The sequence below is a fragment of the Corticium candelabrum genome, chromosome 15 (genome assembly GCF_963422355.1).
Source record: "Corticium candelabrum chromosome 15, ooCorCand1.1, whole genome shotgun sequence".
NCBI lineage: Eukaryota > Metazoa > Porifera > Homoscleromorpha > Homosclerophorida > Plakinidae > Corticium > Corticium candelabrum.
This window is the reverse complement of record NC_085099.1, coordinates 2135712-2150158: the sequence shown is the minus strand read 5'-3', so window position 1 is coordinate 2150158 and position 14447 is coordinate 2135712. Positions and strand designations below refer to the sequence as shown.

General features: G+C 41.5%; 2 protein-coding genes and 1 long non-coding RNA gene across 4 annotated transcripts in view; 2 read left to right on the top strand and 1 right to left on the bottom strand.

Moving 5' to 3' along the window:
* Window positions 1-315: 315 nt before the first annotated feature.
* Window positions 316-11513, bottom strand: LOC134191071 (sarcosine dehydrogenase, mitochondrial-like). 2 transcript variants are annotated; one of them, XM_062659630.1, is made up of 11 exons: window positions 11436-11513; window positions 11323-11374; window positions 5337-5813; window positions 4961-5140; window positions 3711-4589; window positions 3112-3225; window positions 2907-3045; window positions 2744-2848; window positions 1798-1948; window positions 1292-1717; window positions 316-921 (listed from the first exon to the last, which is right to left on the bottom strand). In XM_062659630.1, exons 3-11 carry the CDS (start codon window positions 5787-5789, stop codon window positions 633-635), a joined length of 2736 nt encoding a protein of 911 aa, XP_062515614.1. In that variant the 5' UTR covers window positions 5790-5813; window positions 11323-11374; window positions 11436-11513; the 3' UTR covers window positions 316-632. The 2 variants fall into 2 exon arrangements, with proteins under 2 accessions (XP_062515614.1, XP_062515615.1); XM_062659631.1 differs by lacking the exons at window positions 11323-11374; window positions 11436-11513 and having other exon boundaries at window positions 5337-6865.
* On the top strand, window positions 7447-8305 carry LOC134191476 (uncharacterized). The gene is made up of 3 exons (XR_009971798.1): window positions 7447-7614; window positions 7697-7816; window positions 7881-8305. It is a non-coding gene; the product is annotated as an uncharacterized LOC134191476 (long non-coding RNA).
* A 1391-nt stretch (window positions 11514-12904) lies between the features above and the next one.
* Window positions 12905-14447, top strand: part of LOC134191028 (calcium-binding mitochondrial carrier protein SCaMC-2-like) — a 4557-nt gene continuing 3014 nt past the window's right edge. The window contains exons 1-4 of the mRNA XM_062659584.1: window positions 12905-13329; window positions 13462-13588; window positions 13649-13736; window positions 14439-14447. The exon at window positions 14439-14447 is cut by the window's right edge and continues 103 nt beyond it. Of these exons, the coding sequence (XP_062515568.1) occupies window positions 13201-13329; window positions 13462-13588; window positions 13649-13736; window positions 14439-14447 (353 nt within the window). The 5' untranslated portion in view covers window positions 12905-13200. The remainder of the gene's footprint in view (window positions 13330-13461; window positions 13589-13648; window positions 13737-14438) is intronic.

Sequence of the window (14447 nt, the reverse complement as noted above, 5' to 3'; positions counted from 1 at the left end):
ACTATTAGACGGATGTGGGCGGTATCACCCTAATTAGGTGCTAAATTGTCACGAGAGCAGATGTTGGTAGATTGTCCTAGTAATTAAGTTGTTTCCTAGACAAACACACGTGCAGGGTGCTTCACTACTGTTTCGCAGACTCAACCCAAAGTTAGTTACATGGTGCATGTTGACTTTTGTTGTTCGTGTCATGGTCCATTTCTTTTTAGATAGCTACAGTGATGACTTGTAAATACATGACCGGATTTTAGTAGGCGGTGGGTTCAGCACTTTAGTACTAGTGTTGCTTCATTTAATTAACTAATAACTTTCCTATCTAAACTCAACTCCGATTGATATCATACTAAATAAATTATTTAATTATCTCACATCACATTACTTTTATAGAAAAAGTTATTCGGTGAGATATGACGATTTCCTTCTATTAACTTAATTGGCAATATTTCCTTCTATTGGCAATAATTTAAAAAGCGCGTATTAGACAAATGAAACCTACAAGTATGTGCACGTGTAAAAAGAAGACGATTGCTACGGTCTAGCTAGACATCTGCTTCAATTATTTCATTTTAGGTATTCGTTGATTGATTGCATGTAAATCTATTTGTATTGTTTTTATTGAATATAAATACGTCCTATGTAACTTGTTTCTTGTTGTCGGCATCATATGATCCTTTGATTCGATTGTTCTTTGGATCAAATGGTGATTCCAAGTGCAGAGTGGCCGGAATGGCATCTCCCATCACTTCCATAGTGTAGTGACCATCCCCTAGAAATTCATTACTAACAGTAAGACCATCTGGATGGGAAACGTATCCATAGCCGATGCTCTTCTGCAGCCAGTATCCATAGTCTGCTCGACGTAGATAACCAACACACACGCCATCACGCCAAATGCCCTCCAAACCAAACAGAACTTGGTTTCTAGACAAACTGACGTCAGCTAGATAGTTGGAATGCCTTAACTGCCAGCCAAATAGTCAGACAAACCAACTACTTTGAATTTTAAAAATACAATTAAAACGTAAGAATTCTTAGTACAGTATATATTCTTGTATAGTATAAGGAACTAACAAATTGCAAAATAAATAAATAAATAAATAAACATAACAAAAACAAACATAAACAAACAAACATAAACAAAACAAACAAACATAAACAAAACAAACAAACAAACATAAACAAAGCAAACAAACAAACATAAACAAAACAAACAAACAGAAACAAAACAAATAAACACAACAAACACAAAAACAAAACAAACAAACAAATAAACAGACACAGACTCTCTAACTTGTCAACTGTAAAACAGCATAGTTTCTTCATTAGTCCACGTGCTTTTTCTTTCTCTATTGCTTCTCGACCCAAAAATGGTACATTAGATTTGAGTTTACAAGTAAATCCGAGTCCTGCCTCAAGAGGACTGTCGTCTGCTCTCACATCTTCATGCCAATGTCGATATCCTTTCTCAATACTCAACGAATCAATAGAACGATAACCAGCATTCATAATGCCGTACTGTCTGCCCACCTCCATCAGAGCATTGTACACATGCAAACATGATGATTCAGGAATATGAAGCTCCCAGCCGAGTTCACCAACAAAAGTCAGCCTCAGGGCTCTGACTGGCTTGTCTGCAATATCAATAACCTGATGAGTACTGAAAGGAAAGGAACCATTACTGAGATCAGATGTTGTCAGCTCTTGAAGCAATTGCCGACTAAACACAAACACAAACAAACAAACATTGCACACTTATAAGGTAATAGTGACATGATTCCACATGTATGGAAAGTCTACCTCAATGGGCCTTGCACACTCAATACACCTAAGTTTTCCGTGATGTCTCTCAATTGGCAGTCAAACTTCATGTCGTTGATAATGTTGTTGATATGGCAGAAGTCGTGTTGGCCAGAACCACCACCAGATGTGATGTAGAACGCCTTGTCACCTATAATAATGTGCGCTGACGTTACATGATGCCACTGCTCTATTTTAAGTTTGTCCATCTGTCTGTCCGTCTGTCTGTCTGTCAATACACACATTTCATGTATCAACACCATACATTCTACTGAATACAAAATACAAACCCAACATAAAACTGCACACGGAACCTACCAAATTAGTAAATGCTTAATTAATTAACTACATAATTGCTCATGCCGAAATTCTTGTAGTTGTACTATATATTGTGCAAACACACAAGATGCTTATAAAATACGTCATTAATAGTTATGTGCTTGTTTGTTCAGCATCCTGACAAAAAAATAAAAAAATTGTTTTATTCAGTTTTCCTGTATGCTGCATCACATTTGGATTGTGAGAAATTCATACAGCTTTTATTGCTTTCAATATTACTAATTTATTGTTTTAATATCATTAATTTATTGATTTAATATTATTAATGTATTGTTTTAATATTATTAATTTATTGTTTTAATATTATTAATTTATTGATTTAATATTATTAATGTATTGATTTAATATTATTAATGTATTGTTTTAATATTATTAATTTATTGTTTTAATATCATTAATTTATTGATTTAATATTATTAATGTATTGATTTAATATTATTAATGTATTGTTTTAATATTATTAATTTATTGTTTTAATATCATTAATTTATTGTTTTAATATTATTAATTTACTATTTTAATATTATTAATTTAATGTTTTAATATTACAAATTTATTGAGTTTTAGTTGTAGTTAATTGATGATCATAACTTCTTGACTAACTAACCTACAACATTCTGTATTCCAGTCTCTTCTGGGTTGACGACGTGCCACACCAAATCGCTCTCCACTCCACCATGACTATTCAACATACATGTATACACACTACGACCTACTCGACACACAATCTTCACATTGTCAACAAACAAACAACTCGTAACCATTCCAACCTGCATTGTGATTCACATTATTAGTGCAGATCCAATCGGCTGCCTTTTGTGCATCACGTCCTGTCAAGTAAAACTTGCCAAATAAAGACATGTCAAACACGGCCACACCCTCACGACAAGTAAGACTCTCTTTCCCAATCTGCATGTAACAATCACAGTCACATCATAAATAACTTTTAGAATAAAACGTGTGATTGTACAGCACTTGCTCATGACAATCGCTGAAGCTAAACTTGTAGTCCATCATTAAAAGATCACGGTACAGGTAATCTTCGTGTGCCTTCATGTTGTAGGCTCCATAAAAATCATAATCCTTTACCTGCATGAGATGACAAAAGAACAGCTTTAAGCTCTTTTTCTAGTCACATGCACTGACAGATTTGACTCAATTTATCAAGACATTAAAAACAAATAAAGTAAACAGATAGACAAAGAGACAAACAGCTATACAAACGTACATACATACATGCATACATGTATACATGCATGCATGCATACAATTTCATCACACACACACACACACACACACACACACGTACGCACATAGGCACACCAATTGATGAACAATAAATGCATTACGAACAAATAAACTAAACCATCATAAAACACGCAATAAAATGTTGATGTCAAAGTCATGTTTAGATACTAATTTCTGCACACAAACAGAGCATACTATTCAAACACAATGCATTACTTAGCACCAAACTAGTAATGTTGCTATGTTATGCTAAACAGCTTTAAATGACCTTGAAAACTACACTATATTATATAACAACTTAGGTGATATATCACATATTCTCTTACTGCAGTTGATTTCCCTTTTCTCATTGTGTCTGTAGAAAACCATCCTGGTCTTTCCCAGCCATGTTTCTCCTGATACACACACCCGGCATTCAACAACAACTCGTGAAATGGACTTTTCCTCATGTTTCTACCAGCAAGCGGCTGATCCTTTGGAAACACAATCGAATGATTCTTTGCGTATGCCTCATGACTAGTTGATTTTAACCATGTCTTATCAGAGACAACAGAGTGATGAAATCTTCTAATATCATAATTAAACATGTCAACTGTCGGTGATCCCTTGACAATCCAATGAGCCAGTTGCTCTCCACAACCTCCACTGTACATAATACCAGCAGAGTTGAATCCACAACCGAGATAAAATCCTCTAACTTCTACTGCTTCACCCATTAAAGGTCGATGGTCTGCAGTAAACGATTCTGGCCCACAAACAGTCGACTGAATTGGTGTTTGTCCAATGATTGGCACTCTGTTGACTGCAGCATTGATATGCTGACTAAATACATCCCAGTCTAGATCAAAAAGACTAAATGCAAAGTCGTCCTCCACTTCTTCCCAAAAGATTGGATTGCTCTCGTAGCCTCCAATGACAAGTGCTTCTCCTTGTACTCGAAGATATAGAGATGAATCATGATCTCGAACGTTTGGTTTGTCCTTTATTCCATCTATTTGCTGAGTGATGATGTATGCATGCCGCATTGCTAACAGTGGAATGGCAACTGAGGCCATAGCTCCAAGTTTGGGTGCCCATACTCCTGCACAGTTGACGATGCAGTTTGTCTTGATAGAGCCGTGTGGTGTGTGAACAGCAGACACTTGCTTGAAACCAAAATCATTGATATCTACTTGCACTCCAGTAACAGGGCAATTCTCAATAACCTGAAGTGCACATTACATCTTACAGTTTGATAATGAAGTCAGATCACCCTGTATACAAAGCACATTGCAGACAGACAACCAAGCACACATTCAAACTGCCAAAAAGATGAAAATAGAGTAGACAAACAGACAAGCACACTGTGGCCAACAACAACAAAAATGATAAATTTATTTAGTAGAAAAATGGCAAACAGATAAACAGACTATAGTATAAACATACAAATAAATAGGTAGCCAAGCAGCAAAAAGCAGCCAAACACACACACACACACACACACACACACACACACACACACACACCACACACACACACACACACACACACACACACACACACACACACAGCAACAATCAGCAATCAAAAAACTTGCCTTTGCTCCTCGATTTGTTGCTGCTTTAATGAGTGAGTTAACATAACCAGTTGGATCAACTGCTCCATCTCCTGGACTGTACAACGATCCGTACAAATCACTCACATTCATTAGAGAAAAAAGACATTTAGTTTCACTTGGATCCAATACATGGGAATCAACACCAAACAACCTTCCTAACTAAACAACCAAGAAAGAAACTTAAAGTGAATTCTGGTAAAGCCACACAAACACACACACACACACACACACACGTGCACACACACACGTGCACACACACATACACACACACACACACACACACACACACACACACACACACACACACACACACACACACACAACACGGACACACACACTCACACACACAACGTACAGTCAAAAGCCTCTTGGCTTCATCAAGTCTCTCCTTTGTCGAAGCAACAAACAGACTTCCATTCTCCACAAATCCTGGTGAAATTCCCGACTCCTTCTCCAACTCATCCCTCACCATATCCCTCGTCCTATGCAGCAACTGCACATCAACATCATTTGGTCTCAGTCTCCACAGCAACCCTGCACTGTGATGAGTGGTACCCGACGTCACACGATTTCTCTCCACCAACACACAATCCTTGACACCCAACTTGCTCAAATGATACAGAGTTGACGAACCAATGACTCCACCACCCACCACAACAACATCTGCCGTTGACGGGATGCTCTGTGTCAATTTGTTAAAGCTGGTAGAGTTGAAAGAGCGAGAAGAAACAGAAACAGCACGTAGAAGCAGCCTGGCCATGTTCTGACAGCCGTACCAAGCCGCAGTTACAAATAGGAAGTGATTCATCAACGATTCAATTCAATATGCAGACTGAAACAAGTTGCATACACAAGGTTTTCAAGAGGGGTTTCCTTTTGTACAAGTCAAATGCATCGTACATTAATTTATGTTATTATCATAGGCATAGCATAGGCGTAGGAACCTAGATTCGGTTGAAGGGGCACACATTTGCCTAAGAGGGAGTGGCTCTGCAGAAACAGGCTCAATGTATTATTTATTAATCATGTATTATATATGCATGCTACACAGCAAGAAACAATAAACCATGTTAGTGTGTCATATCAATGTTATCAGTTTCTACGTCTGTCACCTTTATATATTAGCAGGTCACTTGACAGCTAGAAAAGTTGAGGGGCACGAGCCCCCAGTGCCCTCCGAGATCCTACATCTATGCGTAGAAACCGTCTTTGATGACAAAGGGCACTAGTAATTCACTGTATTACTCCCAAATGCTACATAGAATAAATGAATAAGTGTTTGACTCAAAAATCGTCAAGATATTTCTACGCCTATGAATTTATGCAATTAATTAGTCGTTTATATATATATATATTGATTAGATGCATTGGTTAATATTAACTAATTCATTAATAGACGTATAAAACAATTAATTAAATATCTAGCTAGATGGTTTACTTACAACACCAACATCAGGCTTAGACTTCACTTGTTTGAGAGTAAGCCCCTTTCTACACAGGTAACAAAACACAACATCGCCACCCCTGTACTGTAGTAGAGAAATGGCCACTCGTGAAACCAAGACGACCGGAAATCGAAATTAAATTACGAAACATCTTCCGTTTTCTTCGAAAAATTGAAGTTCGCAAGCTGGTGAGGTTGATTCGGAACGTCTTGTCATGGGCATGTTTTGATATAATGTCTGCAGCAGTGCCATAATATATAACAGTATTCTGGTGGAAATAACAACAACACAACCATCCCACGACGTCCCGGATGTTCGTGGTCAATCGTCAGTTTCGTTGCCTTCCTCTCCCGACGTTCGAGGCTTTTCTCGTCTCGAAAACGAGAGAATCCAGGAACATCAAGGCAGAACGAGTGTAGAGAAATGGCTCCTATATCTACATAAACGTTTGCGCAATTCCCACACTGCCAGCTATTGCTTTTCCTACTTTTAGTACTACACGCCCTACGGGCGGTGGCAATCTGGGCGGTGGCAATCTATCGTGTACGCCACTTCTGCAAAGAAAACGCGCCTTCCGTGACACACGGACGCACGCAAAAGCGGCCCGATGAGCCGGCGCATCTTGCACTCTGGGAATTGGAGGATGGCGTACAGTGGCTGGCGAGCGCACGTCACATCTGCATACGCGGATAATAGATTAAGCAAACAAACTCCGGCTCATCTCATTTCTTCCGTTTTCTCGTTACACGCGCAAGTTTTGGTAACGGCTAATGGACAACCGTTAGAGTATACGCTAGCGATGCATTATGCCAAGTTTCGTCTTTCGAACGTCTAGCTACAGCATGTTAGGAGCAAAATCAAAGCGCGCTAAGGGTGACGTCACTTGGCGAGTGTCTAACCAAACCTAAAAATAGATTTAACACTAGAAGTAGCCGTTGTACGGGCTTCAAACTTAGCAATTACATTCAACCAATCATAGAGAACAACGTCATGATTTATTTAAATGTTTTGGTTGCGACGGTATTCTCTATCGGAGAAAGATGAAGAGGAAGGCGTAGAGAGTCTGATCGTGCTTGATTGGCGAGTTTCCGACCCGTAATTTGACATTTTCACTTCGGCCGAAATCGGCCATCCAGCACACCGAGAGGAGGATTGGGAGGAGGTTAGCGAAGCTTCGGAAGAGAAGAGGTATTGTTTCGTAATCCCTAGGTTCGTCTAAATGTGGTTGGGAGTGCTGTTTCGTTGCTCAACGGATATTTTTTCTTTCAAGCGTCGTCATACTTCCGGTCGCTGTGTTGTTGGCAACGGAACCGGATGTCTGCAAGAATGCACCGTCGCGCTAGTTAGTAGAACGGTGTAGGTGAATACAAGATGTCTCTACGTACAGAAGGTTTGCTGTTGCACACTTTTTGCGGCATTCCGGAGTCATTTCAGGTCATTTCGGGTCATTTCAGGTCATTTCAGGTCATTGCGCACGGTTTGGTCAGGGCGTGGTCGCTGTCGAACAGAAGCTCGAAGCTGTGCGCCGTACAAGCAGAGGACGTGCTTTGTTGAGAGTAATAGTTTGTAGATAGTGTAGATAGATGTGTACAGTTGGTTATTTCTACTTTGTAAGTAGTTTTACGATAGTTTGTGTAGCTTACTACCGTTTCTTTCGTAACCTGATTTTGCACTGTCCCGAGGTAAGCCGGGGTAAGCAATGTTTATAGCCGTGTACAGTTGAGTTTGTTGCATCTCCTAATTCGTTTTTGTGCCTGTATGGCTTCATTCTAGGTTCTGCTCTAGACCCACAATGTTGAAGGGGCGTTTCCTAGTGCCTATGGCAGTAGGCATTGATATCAAACTTTTTGTGCTGGATGTGTGCGTGTACACAAATCTCAAATTTCTCCTCCCCACGACCACGTTTCATGATAGGACCTACCTTAAAAAATCGTTTCCGTGTCCAACTACAGATGAGTCTAAGAACGATTTGTTTAAGTAAGCAAACGGCGACAAAAACGCTTCGTGAACTTCCGTCGCCCCATCCTTTTGTATTGTAGCTAGGGACTGTGTGTACTTGACAACCAAGAAACACCTTCAGGAGTTGAATGCCACCTACAGTCAACTATTCACACGTCAGTAAGATCAATCCTTTACTACACTCTGCTGCATCTAACCCTGTTGATAGTCAACGTTTGCTGATATCAATTTCTATGTCAGTAAATACCATACCACTGTCGTTACAACGGAACTGATAGTCGCGTAGCCAGCCCCTCCCCTTTTCTATTTTCGGTAGGCGGGGAGGGTCTGATGTAAAGTCCGTTCAAAGAATGGAGAGCCCGTGGGAAATGTGGTTAATAGATAAGACAATTAGGGCGGACGCAAAAATATTGCTATCATCATGTATTGTAATACTAACAATCGTTTAACGAGCGATTAGAGCAATGGGTGCTACCCAGCCCTCGCTGCCTACTATCTACTTTAGTACGTCTGGGTCTGTTGCTTTGATTGTCTTCGTGTTGCCGCCTGTACGATAAACGTTCAACTATAGACTGGATGTGCCTGGCACTGAGTGGATGCTTATCTATTATGCAAACCGGCTGGAATTTCCTTCTCTTCGTCTTCTTGCGAATTGTGTTGCCATGTGAGCGACGCAGTCATGTCTCTGCGAATGTGTAACTTCTATGTGTACTCACACAGCACTCAAGGCGTCGACGACAGCCTAGACGTAACTTACGAGTGTCGATCAGTCGCCCTGTCTCCGTCGCCAACCTTTGTATGTACGTATATGTGCCTGAATACTGACGTAACGGTGACAGCAAGAATCGAACGTCTTCACACTGCAACGTCCATTGTTTCCATGGCCACAGACTACGCAGTGAGCGCGCTCTGCGTGTCTGGTCGACCTCTAGCTAGCACGAGACGACAAAACATGAGCATAGGAACAAGCAAACTCAACCCTAAATTAGAAATCAAAATGGCGGGGGCTCTAATTAAAAGCGTTTCCCATAGTGGATTTCGCAGGTCTAGGTTGGGTTTTCTTAATTTTACAAAACCCTCGTGGTGGGTTATGGTAGGTTTCTTATGGTTTTACGTGGGTTCTTTGGGGATTTTTGTGGGTTTTTGCGAAGTTTCTGTGGGTTAGAAAACCACATGTGGGTATTTGTTTCACAACGCACACATGGGTTTGCCTCGTTTCCCACGCAAATCCTCATGAAAACACACACAAAAACACAAGTGGGTTTTGTGTCACATTCCCTGTGACACACAACAGCTCGGGCAGACAGGGCGACTGATCGACACTCGTAAGTTACGTCTAAGGCTGTCGTCGACGCCCTGAGTGCTGTGTGAGTACACATAGAAGTTACACATTCGCAGAGACATGACTGCGTCGCTCACATGACGACACAATTTACAAGAAGACGAAGAGCAGGAAATTCCAGCCAGTTTGCCTATGAGATAAGTACCCATTCAGTGCCAAGCACATCTGGTCTTTAGTTGAACGTTTATAGTACAAACGGCAACACGGAAGACATCAAAGCGACTGCACCAGACCCTCCCCACCTACCGAAAATAGAAAAGGGGCGGGGCTGGTCAATTAACGTCGTTATATAGTCAATTATAGTCAATTAACGTCGTCGAGCGTCAACATACTACTCTGAGATGAAACGGACTGTCACTGTTTAGTAACTTAAAATTATAGTTTTGCTTGAAGCGGAATGACACGCCCAAAATGTTTGGGGCTATAGCCTTCCCCAGCCCTCTCCAGCCCCCAGCCCCCAGCCCCCAGCCCCCAGCCTCCAGCCCCCCCCCCCCCCGACGCTACGGCGGTGCCAGGACTATATACGTAATCTAAACTAGGAAGTTTGCATGTTTACTTCCATGACAGCTAGGGTTTCAACAAATACGTATTTTCTAGCTAGGACTCGGCGTTTCAGTAGACGGTCTGAAAGCTCCGTTGGATGTGTTACTCACGAACGCGAGGCGCCTACGGATACCGTACAACTAGTATATCTAACTAACCAGCCTACCTACCAGTACAGACCCTATTGCAGAAGGTTACTAGTCGTCGATTGACAAAACTCAACTTTTGCAAAAATGGTCCGGCAAATGCCAAAACTGCCGCACCGTTTGCTCCGGGCCTGTACTGTACTGCACTTACTTTGCACTGCACTGTACAGCCCAACCCACTCGTCTCAGCTACGTCTAGCTAGACAAAAGTGCAAAGCATCTCCTGACTTGCGTACCTAAGGGTCAGTCGCTTCGTCCGACAAACAGACGCGCTGTCATGGACAATGCACGTTTCTTTTTTCTAATCCTGTGGAGCGCCAAATTTCTGTTGAAGACGACACTAGAGTAGTGATTTTTGCAACAATGCCGCGCGGACGCTCAGCCACGCACACCGAAAACTCAAGCTGTCAGACTCCAGAACCACTATGCAGAAACACTGTGGAACAAGCAATATGTTACAAGTCAGGTGCGTACGGTAGCTAATGAAATGACACTACGGTAAAGAGATGTACATGTAATAATAACACAATGCTAATATGACCGCCAACGTGGCCTCTAGATCTGGTCAGTCGAAGATCTAGAGTTGCCGAAGTATCTAGTTGGACGCAAACGTGACGATCCGTTTAGGCAAATTTGTGTCGTCGTGACCGCGTCCGTTCGTGTGTGGCCGTGATTTGTGAGCACACACGTTCTGTACCTATGCCTGCTACAGACGCGATATGAATAACCGACTCTCTAGTCAGCTAGACGAGTCTAGTATACATACACACTGTAAACTTCTTCCAACAGGCGACACACTGCATATGTATATGCGAGACGAAACTTTGCTAAGCTAGACTGGTCTAGTGAAGCCTACGCCTACAACCATGCAGTTGCTAGACTGGTTCGAGTGCTGTTCAAACTCACCTTGTACAGCTACTAGTACACTTCGCTACCATTTGGCAACTGCAAATTCAGCCTAGATAGTCATACGTTCATCACAAATTGAACAGTGAACTACTGAAATAGGTAAAACCCACCTATTGAGATGGCAAGCGTCATTCGATGACACACAACAGATTCTCTTTACAGCTAGTGCAATATTTTTCCTGTTGACAGTAATCCAGCCTGGTTACAGTAGGCAGGGTCTTGTCGACAACTGGACCACTAGACGGATGTAGGCTTGTCGATAGCCGGATGTGAGTGATATCACCCTAATTAGGTGCTAAATTGTCACGAGAGCGGATGCTGGTAAATAGTCCTAGTATTAGGTTTGTTTCCACAAACACACGTGCAGGGTGCTTCACTACTGTTTGGCAAAGTCAACTCAAAGTTAGTTACATGGTGCATGTTGACTTGTGTTGTTCGTGTCATGGTCCATTTTTTTTATAGCTACAGTGCTGATTTGTAAATACGGGACCGGATTTTAGTAGGCGGTGGGTTCAGCACTCTAGTGCGGCTTCATTAATTAACTGATAACTTTACTATCTAAACTCAACTCGGATTGATATCTACGTCATCCATACGTAGGCGCCTCGCGTTATCACATCCTATGCCTGATGCGTCATAGCGCATCCGGGGCTGCAATCCACACTGTTCTGGCAAAAGCTCCTCCTCCTCGCGTGATTCACGTGCGTTTAGCTTAGCCACTGCGCGGAAGAGCCTGGCTTGCAAGACTAGGTGTTAGGTGCTCGAGAAAAAAACTTGGATTTTTAATTAATAATCAAACATTATTTAATTCATCAACTCATGCTGATACCGTAGAGCAATGTGCTGGGAATGGAGTGTCCTTTGCTGTGCATTTATCTTATTGTTGATTAATTAATTAATTAATTATTGACAATTTTCTTGCACCAGATTATGTAAATGCAACGTAGACATGCAGTAATACTCAATCTATTTGACAATAAAAATAATGTTTAATTTTTAATAAATAATTATTGTATGGATTAACGGTATTTATTGTTGCTTAACCAGTCATATACAAATAAATTAATTAACAATTTAAATTTACGGAATAAATAAATTAATTAATTAACAATTTAGTTACTAAATTAATTAATTAATTAATAAACAATTTACACTTACTAAATAAATAATAAATTAACAATTAACAGTTATTAAATACACAAAAAATTAACATAAAAAGAAAACACTATGTTAATATCAATAACAATACCGTAGAATGTTTGCAAGGTTAACTAAATTTTTGCAATTTCCCACCCTGCAATATTACGCAATTCCAATTTTGGCGATTGCTAATGAATGAATGCCGGCCGTCCAGTAGTATACGGGTATGTCTGCAAATAAATTGGCGCTACTCGGGTCTGGAAGACCGAGGCGCATAGCCTCGTACCCAGGCCCTTTTGCGCGCCCTCTTTCTCTAAGCGCGCAAGAGGGCCTGGGTACGAGGCTATATTTACGAGCAAAGCCTAGAAAGCTCTGAACACGAGCCGTAGAGAAACTATTCTTCAATCAATCATGAATGGATTCATACTTCCTCATCTCAAGCCCACGTCCAACGCCCTTTCACTTGAGTAGCTCTAGTTTCCTCCAAATTGAACGAACCACCTCCCACGCAATGGAAACTAGACTGCGCACTCACGTTAATTTTATCTCCACGTACTACCGTATGTGCACTACGCCCACCGTTGCTCATCGAGTCACCAGATTTCTTTCATTTAGAGTCTCACGTGAGACCGCGCCAGACCAGGCAATTCAGTCACATCGCGTTGTGCTAGCGTGCTTGTCTCTTGCCGTCTTGCGCAGCAATTCGTCGTCGCTTTGGCGTTTCTCGTCTCGGCGATGGATGAGGAGCGTCTCTCGCAGCTCTTCAAACAGCTTGACATCAACAAGGACGGTCTGGTTGACGCGAAAGAGCTGGAAGCCGGACTTAAACGGTTAGGAGTGAACTGGACGCAGGATCAAGCTCAAGTAAGCAACAAATCATTGCGATCGACAATATCAAACGCGTCGTAACGATAAACCGCGTCGTCAAAACCGAGAAAATCCGCATGTGTATGAGCATCCGGGACCTTCGATTTGTAAAATATTTTGTGTCGGCAGGAAATCGTTCGGCGCGGCGACGAGGATTGGGACGGTCGTCTGGACTTTCGGGAATTCGCCAAATACATGATCGAACACGAACAAAATCTGAGGGTTGTATTTCGAGACATTGATATCAACAAAGACGGTGTGGTGACGTCATCATTCAACCGGTGGTTTGTGGTCTGACGTTTCACTGTCGCTGTAGGAATTCTAGACAAGGCAGAGATCAAGGCGGCTCTCAAGCGACTCGGACTGAACGTGACGGACAGAGAAGTCGATCGACTCGTCGAACAGTCAGTGAAATTTTCGATTTTTTTTGTCTAGAATCGCCTTGCGAGCGAGATTGTCGTCGAAAATATATTAAAAATTACGGTTTGAGCGTAGCGCTTATTAGCATTGCGTATGTTGTGGTTTGGCTTTAGTTCCAATTGCTCTTTTTGAACTAAAATTACGTAACCGATGCCGCCTCGGTGTCCAGATTGTTTTCGATAGGCGCGTCTTTTGAGTTGTGTGTTGGGGTTTGATAGCGGATTGCGTGTTGCGGTTTGATATGAGCATTGTCGCTAGGGATAGTGTTGTGATTGTGATTGGTTGTTTACACAGCTGTTTGAGTTATTTCAGTATTATTTTTGGTTTTTAATTTGTTTGTTACACACACTGACACGCACGCGTGCGCGCGCGCACACACACACACACACACACACACACACACACACACATGCACACACACACATGCACACACACACATGCACACACATACACACACATACTGACGCACACACATACATGCTGACACTCTCTCTCTCTCTCTCTCTCTCTCTCTCTCACACACACACACACACACACACACACACACACACACACACACACACACACACACACACACACACACAGAGTCAATTACTTTTGTCTGCATGTCTACCCATCCATTCGTTTATTTCTAAGTTTTTCTCACTTCTTTGTGTCTCACACAATTGTTATGCATATCGTTCCAGTATGGACAA

Coding starts and splice junctions, on each gene's coding strand:
- LOC134191071 (XM_062659630.1), bottom strand. CDS start 5,789: ATGAATCACTTCCTATTTGTAACTGCGGCTTGGTACGGCTGTCAGAAC. Junction 5,141..5,336: donor AAGCCAAGAGGCTTTTGACT/GTACGTTGTGTG, acceptor TTGGTTGTTTAG/TTAGGAAGGTTGTTTGGTGT. Junction 3,046..3,111: donor TCAGCGATTGTCATGAGCAA/GTGCTGTACAAT, acceptor TGTTACATGCAG/ATTGGGAAAGAGAGTCTTAC.